Below are 15141 nucleotides of genomic sequence, written 5' to 3'. Positions count from 1 at the left end.
GTTCAAAGAAGCTAACATTTGGGTCTTCAGCAAACAGTTATGAAATTTGTTTCAGGAGCTTTAGGGAGAAATGTGAAGCAGGCAACTGCCTTCGCTAGCAAGAGTCAACACGTGCCATTACCTTGATTTCAAACTTCTCATGGAGGTTGGGTATGAAAACTTTTTCCTCCTCATCCCAAGTCTGACTGTCGTCAGTCAGAATCCGGCCTTTCAGTTTCCACTTTTGGCGCCCCAGCCGTACAAACACCTAAAAAACAAAACCCAAGGTTTTGGAGGAACATGTATTTTGTCTTAATTTGTGGGATCTCAAAAGATTGATAAGAAGAGCCTGCTGGATCAGGCCAAAGGCTGAGGGTCACTTAGTCCAACCCCTGGACTAATGCAGGAATCTTTTGCTCAACGTGTGGCTCAAACCCCCAACCCTGAGATTAAGAGCCTCGTGCTCTACTGACTGAGCTATCCAAGTCACATAAATGCATGCATACCTTTAAACATATAATCCAAGTTTCATCAAACCATCATGAATTAGGTAAGTACACAGTAGGCAATTCCCAGCCTTGTGAAGTGCTGAACAAGAAACCATTATAACTATTAAAATATGCAAATATACTATGACTTATTTGCATATTATATGAGTTGGTATGCTTCCTCTTTCTTCCATCCAACCAGAGGCAACAACCAAATTCAGTATTTTGGAGGCTCAATCCATCTCCACAGCATCCTAGATTTCTTTTTATACGGACATAGGAAGCTACTCTGTACCAACTCAGATGAGGGGTCGTCTAGATCAGTCTTCCATGCACCATAAATAGGAGGGCCTGTGGCCCTCCAGATGTTGCTCAACTCCCAGCTCCCATCATCCTCCATCTGCACAGCTAATGGTCAGGGAGTCCAGCAAGACCTGGAGAGTTGAAGGATCCCATTGCTTATCTTCACCAATGGACCGAATCTCTCCAGGATGTCAGACTGGAGTTGACAGCCTTACATGGGGATGCTAAGGATGGAACATGGGGTTGTTTGCAAACAAAGCACGTGCCTTACTATGTAGGTAAGGGCTGTAGCAGAAGGTCCCAAGTTCAATCCCTGGTATCTCCAGGTAGGACTGGGAGAGATGCTTGTCTGAATCCCAGGAAGACCAGTGCCAATCAGTGTAGACAATACTGAATTCGATGGACCAATGGTCTGGCTTCCTGCCACTGAGCTGAAGCCCTTCTGCCACCTTCAAGCAACTTCTTGCAATCGGACTGCTAAATACTATACCTCATACTGGTCCCCTGGGCAAAGACGTGCATATCCCACTAACCCTGGAAAGAAGCACAGAAGGAATTTCATCAACTCAGAGAACAGAAGCCGTTAACATAAATTGTTAGAGATCTCAAAACAGTTCTGGTTACCGTCCCTTCAAGATTTATGGGTGAGCAAATCTCTTGGGATGGGGAGGTGGTGGTAAGGTTTGTTTTTAAATAAACCATATCCAGCAGATAATTGCTACGGATGTACATAACTCCAGAGCACAGATCAGACCAGCAGCTTGCTTATATGGGACAACCTCTTGAGAGAACAAATGAGGGTCAGAAAACAGCACTACAGAGAGAGCTGCATATATGTTCAAATGACATTTTGTTTTAAATGAAAAGCAGCCACTGCAAGCTGCAATGAAGACAAGAAGAAGAGTCTTTGGAGAGTATGTTCTTAACCCTTCTCCTGCCATCCCTTTTCCTTTGCCAAAAACTAAAAGAACTGGCTCCTTTTCATTTTTTTAAAAAGTCAGCAAGAAGTTACATGCATCTCTCTGTAGCATGTAGTCTTCAGGTACTCACTTTCAATTGGTCCTTTACACAAAAGAAGGATAAAGATACAAGGGTGCTTTGAACACTCTAAAGCACTGGTAACCAGCTGACCATCAGCACTTGCAAAGCCACCCATTTCAAACCACATGAGCAAAGAAATATGCTTCACCTGACATCATGGTGCCCTCAAGTGATTAGCAGGTGGGCAGTGCAAATCATGGAAGTTGGAGGACCAAAGCATTCAGCCTACCAGCCAGAAACTGTTTCACATCTCTGCTCTAAACCACTATATATGATTATTACATGGTGGCAATTTACTATTAAAACCACCAAAAGTGGGCTGGCTTCTTGATTCTGAAGATGTCTGATGCTATTCAATTACTGGCAGAAGACTCAATGGAAGTTTCATCCCAAACTCCTTGGCAACATCTATAGTGAAAAACTAATGGCTGGTTTGAGAACCACACCGGTTTATTCTCAAGGGGGCAGTAGTGGAAAAGAGAAGCGATGCAACAATTCTGTTCTTGAATCCAGGATTTGTTCTTCATGCCCAGTGATGCCAAACCTCTAAGTAAAAACTTTGGTTTACCTTTCATCTTCAGATGAAACTCTCCCAAATGCACTTCGAGGGTACCCTCTATCAGACACATATCCTGAAAGAAAGAAAATGGCACTGAGCACAAGTTAGCATTTCAGAGTGATGGTCAAATATTTATTTGCGCTAGGCACCAATTAGCACAAGTGCAACAGGATCTCCCCCATTCTCTCCCCTCCCGTAACCCACTGTCCCCCAGTCTTCTCCGGGTGGTTAGAAGAATTGTTGCACTGATGGAATGATCTCCTGAATGCTACGTTAAATGTAACCCAAAATGACCAACATGAATTTGTTTCTTTCTGCCTGTTAAGTTACTTGTTGGACTCATCCCAGCATAGACATGGATGGAAAAGGCAAGAGCTGGCAGATTTACAACCTACAAAGAAAATCTTTCCTGGAAGTAGTTAAGCAAGTTCATTACCATTTCACATACCACAATGCAAGCCATGCAAAAAGGAATTGTAAAAAATAAATAAAACTCCTGGACATTTAAACTGGGGGGGGGGGGGGATCTTCTTCAGGTAAGCTTGCAACTCCTTTATTATGGTTCCCCAGAAATGCTTCCTGTGTTTTTCATCTGCTTACAACAGACAGAATTTGGAAGAGTCCTAAATTCAGCTAAGAGGAGATTCACACCACAGATTCAAATCTGTTTAATTTGTTTAAACGGTAATTATGTCTCCCCCAGAGGATCCTGCGAGCTGCAATTCCGCAGAGAGGGAGACTAGGGATCTCTGACACAAATCTTAGCCCGTTTACCAAAATGCAGCTCCCATGATTCTGTGGGGAAGCCATGAAAATTAGACTGGTAGAAAAGTAACATACATTAGTACACCTTTATATTGTCCTCGGCAAAATTAATACTGATCACGTTGCAAACTCGCCAGCATCAAGCCGATAAGAGTGATGTAATCACACATTTCAGAGCATCCTCATTAGGCGGCGCAGAATATAAATGTAATAAGTGCTCTCCAGACAGATTTTACAAGGGTGACATTCAAGAACAGTCAATGTCAACGTTAAAATAAAGCACACAAAAACCTGTGGATTACGAAGAACTGATAGATACAAAAGTAATTGTACCTCTGTGCATTCTTGAAGGTTTTTATAAAGTTCCACCAGGCTCTCTCTTGATGCTTTTGTGGACGGGGACAAGGAAAAGGCATGTTTCATATTTGAAGCACCATCTCGCAGCCTGCACTGGATGCTGTAAGCTTCATATAATTCATCTACCTTTTTAAAAAAGAGGGGGAAGAAAGGTAAAAAGATTGCAATTCATTCCAACAACAACAACAAATCCCATTGATTTCAATAATGCTTGACACCTTACAGTTATGCTTCTGAATGCAAAAAGTCCAAGTCTCTGGTCTACCCAGATAAAGCTGTGAATGTCGCCTGCTTGAAACCTTACAGAACCACTGCCAGCCAGCACAGCTTCTTACGTTCCCAGAGCTCATATATGGAAACATTGCAAGTAAAAACATTCTTATAAACATTCTTATAAAACCAATTGTTTTATAGGAATGGAGTTTTTCTTTAAAAGTTTACAATCCAAGGTACTCTCTGAATTGCAGCGTTTAGCATGCACTCTCTTCGACAAAAACCAATGGCAGCTGAAAGTATTGTCTTTGATTTGATCATACTCAGCAAAATCAAGTAGGAAAAGTCAAGATCGGGTCTTGTTGAATACTTGAGGCTGATGGGTGTCCAATAACAATTGCAGGGGGTGCACAGGTTAGTCACCCTTGATCCACTCCAGTGCTTCCCAAACTTGAGTTTCCAGCTGTTTTAGGACTACAACTCCCATCATCCCTAGCTAGCAGGACCAGTGGTCAGGGATGATGGGAACTGTAGTCCAAAAACAGCTGGAGACCCAAGTTTGGGAAAACACTGGTCTACTCCATCAGTGTTACTAAGTTTTCAGGCAGAGACCCTACCCAAGGTCTTTAAAGCTGGAGATGGTACGGATTGAACCTGAGGCATGATGAATGTTTTGCAACTGAGCTGGGACACTTCTGCAATCTAACTACCCACTTTCTTGTGGCAGAAGAAATCTGCAAAGGCCTCGGCTCATGCTATTCATTGGGACAACACCAAAGTCCAAGGTTCAGTCCATCTTGCCAGGCACAGAGCAGCCTTCACCAAACTCCAGTGTTTTGGGGTACAACTCCCATCAACTCTAGAAAGCACACCAAGCTGGACAGACAGGAGCCATAATCCAGAGACACCTGGAGAACACCTGGTTGGTTGGCAAGGCAGATGTGGAAGACAGGACAATGTGGGAACCGGCCTTTGATCCCACAAAAATCCTGGGAGGTTGGTTGACTGAGGAGAGGGCAATTTGCCTAAATAAACCTGGCCTACTGTCCACATTCAAATCCAACTCAGGCACCCACAAACAAAGCCTGTTTTCAGAGCTGTGGCAATAAGGAGGGATTAATCTGACATGTAACAGGATGCTATACCAGCTGTAAAATTTGAGTGCATATGGCAGTAATGAAAATGCTTATGCCAAAGAGAAACAACTATACCACTGTAATATGCAACCTTAAAGCACAGTTTGCTCTAATTTTAAGGCCAATAAAATCCATAAACCCTTAATGAAGGCATACTCCTCACTCAAGCCAACAAAAGCACCAATGGGTAATTCTGCACAAAATATTTAAAAATCCTTTATTTGGCTTTCTAAAGAAGTCAGACAAAGGGGGTCTGCTGAGCACCATTTAAACCTACCGGGTTCTGTCTCGAAGAGTTAAGGGCATTTGATCCCTCTTGATGTCAGGCACAATCCTGCTCATGACACGCAACAATTCTTTGCATGACAGATAAACTTGGCATGATGCCATGCTGCCTTTGTGCCTCTTTACAAGAATATTTAGTCTTGGCACCACTGAGTGGAAGCCATCAAAGTGCTGCAAAGTGCAATGGCCAACACAGTTATTGAAAGAGACCTTTTCTTCCTCAGATTACTTCATCAGAGTCAATGCAGTGAGTATATCCAAAAGACAATGAAATGTTTACATGAAATCAGAGCAAGTCAAACCCAGATCTTGACAGAAAAGGTTTCTGCTGTTAATTGAATAGTGGAGGATGGTATACTTTTAACATTTATTCTTGGCTGAATATAATAGGACGGGAGCAATCTCTTGGTCTTGAATTAGACTAGTCCTCACGAACTAGTCACGAATCCAGCAAAATAGAGAGAGGAATATATATATTTCTGTAGTTTGGGAATCGCCTGGCACAAGAGTGATGGGCCACCTTCTTTTAGCTGTCATGCAGCTAACAATGGCTCCTTCCTTCCCTTCTCTCCGACCTTAAGCAGTTTTGCTTTCTTCCAAATATGCTGGCAGGGCATACAAACTGGTTCTACAGGCTAAACCTGGGCTGCGCTCAGTAATCACTCTGCATGGAGGCACCGCAAAAGAAAAAAAAGAAAAGAAAAGAAGGTCTCCTCCTTTTGCAAAGAGAGCTATTGTGGCTTTAGAAAGCACCTAATGTGATTTGCCTTCAAACAGACTATGGCAAAAAGTATTTTTTTTCCTGCCCTACATTTGTTTATATCATGGCATTAATCTTGCAGACAGAGAATATAAGCCCTTACCTTGCTTATATGAAATTCCAGTTTCCTGATATACCTTTCGACAGAGCGGATTTGCTTTTAAGGGAGGGACAAAAAGACATGCAAGAGGTTATTTATACATCACCAAACACTGCACTGCTGGGAAAGAATTTATCTCGTTACCATGAGACATTGCCTAAACATGTGGTGTTGTTTTAAGAAGACTACGATGAACCAGTATTGGCATACCAATGAGGGCTAACTGCATCCACATTTTTGGTCACTACCCCTGCCATCTGTCCCAAGCAAGCTTTATTTTTTATTTTTTAAAAATCTTTGTCACCTTTCCACCACATAGCCGATTGACTCAGCTTGACAACTAAAGCAACACCACTTAAAAACTGAAGTGCCGAAGAGAGATAGAAAAAGCTGCAGGTTCTTTCATTATTTGTAATTTATATGCCACCTTTGGTGGCAAAAAGGCAGTGGCGGCTAGTGCCCATTGGGATTGGTAGGGAGGGAGACCAACAGGAAGAGGAGCCAGAATTCAAGACAGGGAAATCCTAACAATGCTGGTTTTGTTAGCAACACCCTCCGTCCCAAGTTCTACAGGGGCAACACTGAGACTAAAGAGGAGAAAGAAGCTGAAGGCAAATGTTCCCCCTTGGACTGGTTGTAGGGTAGGGCCCCATTCACTTCAATGGACTGGCCTCCACTGTGTAGAAGAAATGCAAGATTCTGAAATAATCAGAATTGTACAGATGGAAGGGGACACAGGTGGCGCTGTGGTCTAAACCACAGAGCCTGGGGCTTGCCGAACAGAAGGTCGGCAGTTCGAATCCCTGCGATGGGGTGAGCTCCCGTTGCTTGGTCCCTGATCCTGTCAACCTAGCAGTTCAAAAGCACGTCAAAGTGCAAGTAGATCAACACGGCGGGAAGGTAAACGGTGTTTCTGTGTGTTGCTCTGGTTTGCCAGAAGTGGCTTAGTCTTGCTGGCCACATTACCCGGAAGCTGTACGTCGGCTCCCTTGGCCAATAAAGTAAGATGAGCGCCGCAACCCCAGAGTCGGCCACAACTGGACCTAATGGTCAGGGGTCCCTTTGCCTTTACAGTTGGAAGTGACCATGAGGGTCATCTAGTCCAGCCCCCTGCAATGCAGGAATATGCAGCTGTCCCACATGGGGATCAAGCCTGCAAACTTGGCATTATCAGCACCACACTCTAAGCAACTGAGCTATAAACAAAGTGAATCAGTGTTTGAAACTCCCATTGTTCTAGGCACCTTTTGTGACAGGGAATTTCATTAGTGCAAACCATTTCTGAGCTCTGGGCACGGTACTGCGCCTAAGATTTCAGATTAAAAGTGTAGAGTGGAAGGAAAGGAGGGCCTTTTTCTGCCTCCCCACTTCCAGCTACTCTCTGAAGACTGGAGAAGAGACCCTCTTAAGAATATTAGGGGGTGGGTGGGCAGGGGAAGGACTAGAACATGTGAAAAATGAACACAAGGTTTTAGCTGCGGTTCATTCATTTTCAGCTTTGTATTAACCTAGGTTTAAGGTGCCATTTAGCTCCCCGCTTTCATATCTCAGTTTCTAACACTGAGTAGCATTGGCAATTACTAAAAGATGAAGCATAACAGCTATAAAAGTTTAGCAAAGCAACTAAATTTTTTTATAACAGAATTCGGGGAGGAGGGAATACTTTGGGAAAGATGGATTTTTAAAGCCTGCTAAAAAATCCATAGCGTATAGACACAGTGGCGTAGCGTGGGGGCCGGCCGCACCGGGCGCAACATCTGGGGGGGCGCTCGCCGCCTCCGGAGTTGCCGAAGAGCCTCGGGCGCAGGCTGTAGCAGAGCCCCATGTCTCGCGGAACCGACGAGCTGTGCGCACGTCCAGGCTGAAGGCGTCCGGCAGGCAGCGGCTCTCAGCGCTCGCCGCAGTCCCCGTGCGTCAGGGCCGCGGAGGGCGCGCCAGGCAGCCCCTCCTCACAGCCCCACCGCCGCTGCTGCTGCAGCTGCTGGGCCATGTTGCATTTTCCTCGCCTCTCTGCCCTCCTCCTCCGGGCAAGCGGTGTCATTTGGGCGGCAGCGCCAGCGGCAACTCGCCTCAGATCATCTGACACGGACCCGCCACCGTCACTGTGGCTACCTTACCGTAAATACCCCAGCCCAGGCAGCAGCAAGAAGAAGCTGGCAGCGGCGGCAGGTTAGGGGTTAGGGGCGCAAATTACTTGCCTTGCCCCGGGTTAGGGGGCGCAAATTACTTGCCTTGCCCCGGGTTAGGAGCGCAAATTACTTGCCTTGCCCCGGGTTAGGGGGCGCAAATTACTTGCCTTGCCCCGGGTGCTGACAACCCACGCTACACCGCTGTATAGACATACTCTCCCACAGTTTGACTTTACCCTCAACGGCACATTCTTCCATTGCTCTCCAGACAGACGGATGCCAACAATCATCTAGGCATGCACATTGCACACTTCAGAGAAGAGAGAGCTCCACTGTCTGAGAGCCACCACAAAGAAGGCCCTGTCAGCTCAGAATTACTGACCCCTGCATGCAGATAGGTTCCAGAAGTTGGTACTTTAGATGCAGGCTTGTGGGAGCTCCTTTGTGTTCTTGCTCACACTCCAAGGAGCACCAATCAAAATCCCACACTCCCCAACGCCCAGCCTTCATGCCACTAGAGTTCTCCAATGTTCATAAGCATTCAAGCAAATATTTGGGGGTAGTTAGGGAGAGTAAGATCCGTCAGTGGTTTTAAATATGGCTCTTTGACCTTGTGTTGCTTGCAGTGCACACATGCTCAGTCACCTTAAGCCAATTTCCATAATCATTAATAATATTTTTATGCTACTAAATATGCAAAAACCCCTAAGTAGCCTACATGAAACACAATAAGCTTGATTTTTAAAAAACAAACAAAAGTAAAACAGAATCCATCAATACATTTCTTACCTTATCCAAATCATAGTAGAAAGCCTGAAAGAAAAATGTGCGAAATTTTAGCATACAGATTACTACATCCACAATCATACAGTGCAGTGCTAGAAAAGAGTTATATTGGGGGGGGGGAGGGGTTAGAAAAAAAAGATGCTGGTACTCACCATGAAGTTGTTACAGTAACTGCCACACTTTTTAACATTTTGGGGAGGGTAGTTTTGTTTTTTAAAAAAATAATATTTATTAAATTTTTAACAAGAAAAGGGTTACAAAACAGTAAAAGAAAAATACAAAAAATACAAAAACCAAAATTAAACATAAAGAGAAAAAAGAAAAAAGAAAAATCCCTCTTTCTAATATCTTACCACTCATTTACTTGTTTTCATGACTTCCTCACACCTCCCTTTTTTGTATTCCATTTAAAAATTTGTTCAGCAAATTCATAACCTCTTAGTTTACCCTTAATTGTTTAACCTCACATATTATAACTTCAAATTTTCATCTAATATCAATCCACTCTTGCATATTCTTGTTTTACCTTATTACTAGAACCACTTCGTTTCATTCCAACGTCATTAACATTCAATAATTTTACAGTGTTTCTGTAGATAGGTTTTAAATTTCTTCCAATCTTCTTCCACCAACTCTTCTCCCTGGTCTCTGATTCTGCCAGTCATTTCCGGGAATTCCATGTAGTCCATTACTTGCATCTGCCATTCTTCCAAGGTGGGTAGGTCTTGTGTCTTCCAATGCTTTGCAATGAGTTTGGGGAGGGTAGTTGTTGCTGGTACTGCAAACCTTTGAGTACCCCCAGAAAAAAGTTCTGGTTTTATTGTTTCAATATATTGTTTTTATGTAGAAGTCTGCTCCTCCTCCTTGTGTTCCAGAGTTCTCAGCATCTTAATTGCAAGAGGGTGTTTTTTCGCTTTTATTAGCTGTGTGGTCCAGGTGGGCTTGAATGAAAGCTTTCACCGCCACAGCAGTGAGAAACCTCTGGCCTGCAACCCAAGAGCCACATGGTCTGGAAGATGTCCACAAAGAACCCATTTTTTGCAGCCTTTCTGAGATCAGTGGGTCCTTTGAAGGGAGCAAGGAGAAGTTCTTCTGTCCAAAAGGCTGTACTGCTTTTTTTTTTTTTTTAAGGCAGGGTTGTTGCAGCTCTAAAAGCTATTTTTACTAGTAAGGTAAAGGTAAAGGGACCCCTGACAGTTAAGTCCAGTCGCAACTGTAAAGCTCATCTTGCTTTACAGGCCGAGGGAGCCGGCGTTTGTCTGCTCCACAGACAGTTTTTCCGGGCCATGTGGCACAACAGAACACTGACACCAGAGCAGCGCACAGAATCACAGTTTACCTTCCCGCCGGAGTGGTACCTATTTATCTATTTGCACTTTGACATGCTTTCGAACTGCTAAGTTGACAGGAGCAGGGACCGAGCAACAGGAGCTCACCCTGTAGCAGGGATTCGAACCGCCGACCTTCTGATTGGAAGCCCAAGGCTCAGTGGATTAGACCACAGCGCCAGCAGGAGATAAAAGGGCTGGGCTCTGCAGAAATATATTTTATCCTTCCTATGATTTAGGACTAAATTGGAGTGGGGCAACAGAAGATCCTTTCTGTTTAGATGTCAGTTTGGCCCGGTCATGTATAAAGCATGAAGTTAAGGCTCAATGTTTGGAACAAGTGGTGCACACAGCTCTGTGCCACCACAGATGCCAAGACCGAGTCCTATAAAAATATGGCAGACCACAGGTTCCCTACTCTTTGTTTACAGTGTCTACCAGCAAGTTATTGAAGTTAGAAAGAGAGAACAACTTACCAGCCTTGAGTTTCTTCTTGTATCTTTGTGGCATTCTGAGAGGTAATCCAGCTCAGCCTGATGCATTTCCAGATATTCACTACAGGAAGAGAAGAATCAGATGTGATTATTATAAAGGTAAAGGTAAAGGGACCCCTGACCATTAGGTCCAGTCGTGGCTGCCTCTGGGGTTGCGGCGCTCATCTCGCTTTATTGGCCAAGGGAGCCGGCGTACAGCTTCCGGGTCATGTGGCCAGCATGACTAAGCCGCTTCTGGCAAACCAGAGCAGCGCACAGAAATGCTGTTTACCAGGTGGCGCTGTGGGTTAAAGCCTCAGCGCCTAGGACTTGCCGATCGAAAGGTCGGCGGTTCGAATCCCTGCGGCGGGGTGCGCTCCCGCTGCTCGGTCCCAGCGCCTGCCAACCTAGCAGTTCGAAAGCACCTCCAGGTGCAAGTAGATAAATAGAGACCGCTTACCAGCGGGAAGGTAAACGGCGTTTCCGTGTGCGGCTCTGGCTCGCCAGAGCAGCGATGTCACGCTGGCCACGTGACCCGGAACTGTCTTCGGACAGCGCTGGCCCCTGGCCTCTTAAGTGAGATGGGCGCACAACCCCAGAGTCTGTCAAGACTGGCCCGTACGGGCAGGGGTACCTTTACCTTTACCTTTTTAGAGTGGTACCTATTTATCTACTTGCATTTGACGTGCTTTCGTACTGCTAGGTTGGCAGGAGCATGGACCAAGCAACGGGAGCTCACCCCGTCGCGGGGATTCGAACCACCAACCTTCTGATTGGCAAGTCCTAGGCTGTGTAGTTTAACCCACAGCGCCACCCACTATGCATAAATCAGAGGGGAATGTTTTAGGGAAGTGGGAGATATGCAGAAGAGTATTGGGCATGGGAAGGTTATATCGTCACACACATGCATATACTTGCCCCCAAGAAAAGCAAAACATTAGGAACAGCTTAGAACAGATGTTTATAGAATGAATTAAATATGCAAAATAATAATAATAAACTAAGCTTTAAGAAGAAGAAGAAGAAGAAGAAGAAGAAGAGTTTGGATTTGATATCCCGCCTTTCACTCCCTTTCAGGAGTCTCAAAGCGGCTAACATTCTCCTTTCCCTTCCTCCCCCACAACAAACACTCTGTGAGGTAAGTGGGGCTGAGAGACTTCAAAGAAGTGTGACTAGCCCAAGGTCACCCAGCAGCTGCATGTGGAGGAGCGGAGACTCGAACCCGGTTCCCCAGATTACAAGACTACCGCTCTTAACCACTACACCACATTTCAGCTTTTAATTAGAAATGCTGATAATCCTGGGATGAAGTGTTCTAATTTAATTGGCTAGCCTGAAGTAGGAACCCTTTCAAAGAAAAGGAGGAAAGTACCCAGCCTCTGCTTAATTACTCTTCTCATTCTCCAATTCCAGCACATCTTCAAAGGAGGTTGATTGGTGGTTACTTTAACAGGTATTAATCACCTGATATCATTATGACATCCAGGTGATTGACAGGTGGGTAGTCTGGCCCACCTGTAAAAGTAGGCCTGGGAAGGATGGGGGGAATCCAGATCCACTTCACCCACCACTGGAAAGATCCAGTTCCCCAACCTTACTCTATGATAATCTACCTATCTTCTTTCTTTCTTTCTTTCTTTCTTTCTTTCTTTCTTTCTTTCTTCATCTGTTGTTAACATGAAAGCCTCCTTATTACTTCATTCATTTGCCAAAGCAAGGAGGGTTCCCTGGCACTCAACAGATGCTGTCATTGCAATGCTGAATAAAGCCCTAGAACTTCACTCTCCCATTTTACCCCTCTTCTACTCCACTGCTAGTTTGGAGAGTCCGTGGAAATCAAGGGAATGAAATGGAGAATGCCTGTTGCCACTGAACAATTACCCTTCAGGGTTCTGGCTTCTTAGCTCCTGCTGGGTCCAGTGGGACGACACCCCCCCCCCCCACAACACACAAAAAGTAGAAGTAATAGTTACAGACTCAAAACTCCATGTTAGCTCCCAGGGGGCAAAAACCTCCTAGGCTCACATTCCTCTAACTTTGTGAGTTAATTCAGACCAGACATGAATAACTCAATTTTCTCCTCTTGTATTTAAAAAAGGATGCAGTCAGTGCTTCTTTACTAGATGCAGAACCTAAACAGGTCATTGTGTTTATGTTAAGTAGCCTGTGCCTTTTCCAAGTTACTTTTGGGGGCATTTTCCCCTCCCTCTAACCATTGCAAAGACAGTCCCACCCACCCACCCGAGACACATTGTTCCTCCAGAACCCAGCCATTTGATCATCTGCCAGTTAACACAAGAACAGTGGTCTCCGAAGCTAGTTTAAATATTTCTGCACTCCAACCTCTAAAACGCGGCAGCGCAGTAAACTTACTGGAGCGAAAGGTTAGCTTGCTCTTATTTCATAAATTCCCAAGCCAAGCAAAGATAACACAAAACAAGTAGCTACCTGCATCAAAGGAAATTTATTATCCAAGAAAGCCATTCAGGAGCTGAACAGCTAGCTATTTATTTATGATTGCTAGCGATTTTGGCATATATATATATATATATATATATATATATATATATATATATACATATATATATAGGGGGGGGTCAGCGTTTGTCAAATTAAAAGTATAAGGCATGGATCAGGGCAGCGCTACCTTTAATTATAAGACAAAAATCCTTTCCCTCAATGGATATTGGTGGCAAGAAGTTGGTAGAGCATGAGGCTCTTAATCTCATGGTTGTGAGTTCAAGCCCCACATTGGACAAAAGATTCCTGCATTGCAATGAGTTGGACCAGAAGACCATCATAGTCCTTTCCAACTCTAAAATTCTATGATTCTACCTTGTTGACTACTATCCGTTGGGCATTCTCCACATGGCTGAGTAATAATAATAATAATAATAAATGATAAATTTTTATTTATACCCCGCCCTTCCTGGCCAGAGCCAGCCAGGCTCAGGGCGGCTAACACCAATAAAATTACAAGAAAACATAATGTGGGGGGACAAACAAACAAACAAAAACCAGTTTATTAAAATACGGGTTAAAATGCAATTTAAATGGCCATGTGTACATTTTCTTGGTTCCACTGAACTCCCCAAGGCTCTTTCTTCCCAGTAAGCAGGAACACCTCAAGGTGAGATGACTGCAAAAGGCTGTAAGTGGGACTGCTTTGAAGAAGTGTGCATGCACACGAAAGCTCATACCAGGAACTAACTTAGTTGGTCTTTAAGGTGCTACTGGAAGGATTTTTTTTATTTTGTTTTGCTTTGAAGGGTGGTTTAGAAACTGCAGCTGGTGCAGAATCCTGACCGGTGCAGAATCCTGACCAGAGCAAGACAGTCTGACCATATAGCAGCCATCTTGGCATGACTGCACTGGCTGCAAATTAGTTTCCAGGCCCAGTTCAAAATCTTGTATTTGATCTATAAAGTCTTCCACAGGACCACAATACCAACTCTACAAGTCTATGAATCTATTGTATGACCGTCTCTCCCCTCGTGGATCAAACTGGACCTTGCATTTGTCATCTGAGGCCTTTCTCCCTGAGAGACGTATTGAGGGCGAAAGCATGAGAACAGGCCTTCTCAGTGGTGCCTCCCCATTTCAGAATGCTCTCCCTAGGGAGACTAGGCTGGCACCATCACTATCTGTTTTTAGGTGCCATTTTTATTCACCCAGGCTTTTGGACCCTGTTTTGAAGGGTAAATTATGCTTGCAGCCTCTTCTGCTGATCACCCTTTTTGTTGGGTGGGCTGAGCTACATCTGCCCTTTTATAAATTTAACCAAGGAGTATTTTAGGCTGTTTTTTACTTGCTTTTAATGTTCCTGTAAGTCTCTTTGAGTTACATTTGTGGAAAATATGACTAATAAATACAACAACAAACAAACAAAAACCTCCTCAAACTTTGTCTCTCTTGCTGACTAGGCCAACTGCAAACAGTTACTCTTCAGACCCATGTATAATGTGATTAGCAGCTAGCATCCACCAGCCATGAACGCCCATTTAAGCAGACACGTTCCAGTTGTCAGTATTGGTTGAGGAACCATATTCAGCTATTGCAAAAGTACCAAGAAAAGGCATCTCTCCCTGCAGGGCCCTGGAGCACAGAGTGAGTTATGTCCTTATGCTATACAACACTTTGCAGTTGATGAATAAATGCTAATACAGAGAAGACAGTGAATAAATCTAAGACCCTTTTAGAATGTGGCTTTGAGGGGGAGTGTTTATTGGGTTATTGCTTTTGGCTTGATTTTATATGTTGTGGTCTTGTTGTGAACTGCCCTGAGACCTCCAGGTATAGGGCGGTGCATAAGTTGAATAAATAATAATAATGATGATGATTAATAAATGCACTTAGCAGCAGCTGAGTAAATGCTAACACAGAGAAGACAGCATATTCCAACAATCTAGTGTGATAAAAGGAATGGGCTGGGATGGGGA

At 44.2% G+C, this 15141-nt stretch overlaps 1 protein-coding gene across 4 annotated transcripts in view; it reads right to left on the bottom strand.

The window, feature by feature from the left end:
* Positions 1-15141, bottom strand: part of RIPOR3 (RIPOR family member 3) — a 119999-nt gene that overhangs the window by 49431 nt on the left and 55427 nt on the right. For all 4 annotated transcript variants that reach the window (XM_079979050.1, XM_079979051.1, XM_079979052.1 and 1 more), the window contains exons 4-10: positions 10706-10784; positions 8905-8928; positions 5990-6043; positions 3469-3618; positions 2380-2443; positions 1261-1304; positions 122-247 (exon numbers count right to left, since the gene is read on the bottom strand). In XM_079979050.1, coding sequence (XP_079835176.1) covers positions 122-247; positions 1261-1304; positions 2380-2443; positions 3469-3618; positions 5990-6043; positions 8905-8928; positions 10706-10784 — 541 coding nt within the window. The remainder of the gene's footprint in view (positions 1-121; positions 248-1260; positions 1305-2379; positions 2444-3468; positions 3619-5989; positions 6044-8904; positions 8929-10705; positions 10785-15141) is intronic.

This window comes from Podarcis cretensis (genome assembly GCF_951804945.1).
Source record: "Podarcis cretensis genome assembly, chromosome: 6".
Lineage (NCBI taxonomy): Eukaryota > Metazoa > Chordata > Lepidosauria > Squamata > Lacertidae > Podarcis > Podarcis cretensis.
Note: the sequence above shows the minus strand (reverse complement) of the source record. Positions and strands in the feature narration are given on the sequence as shown.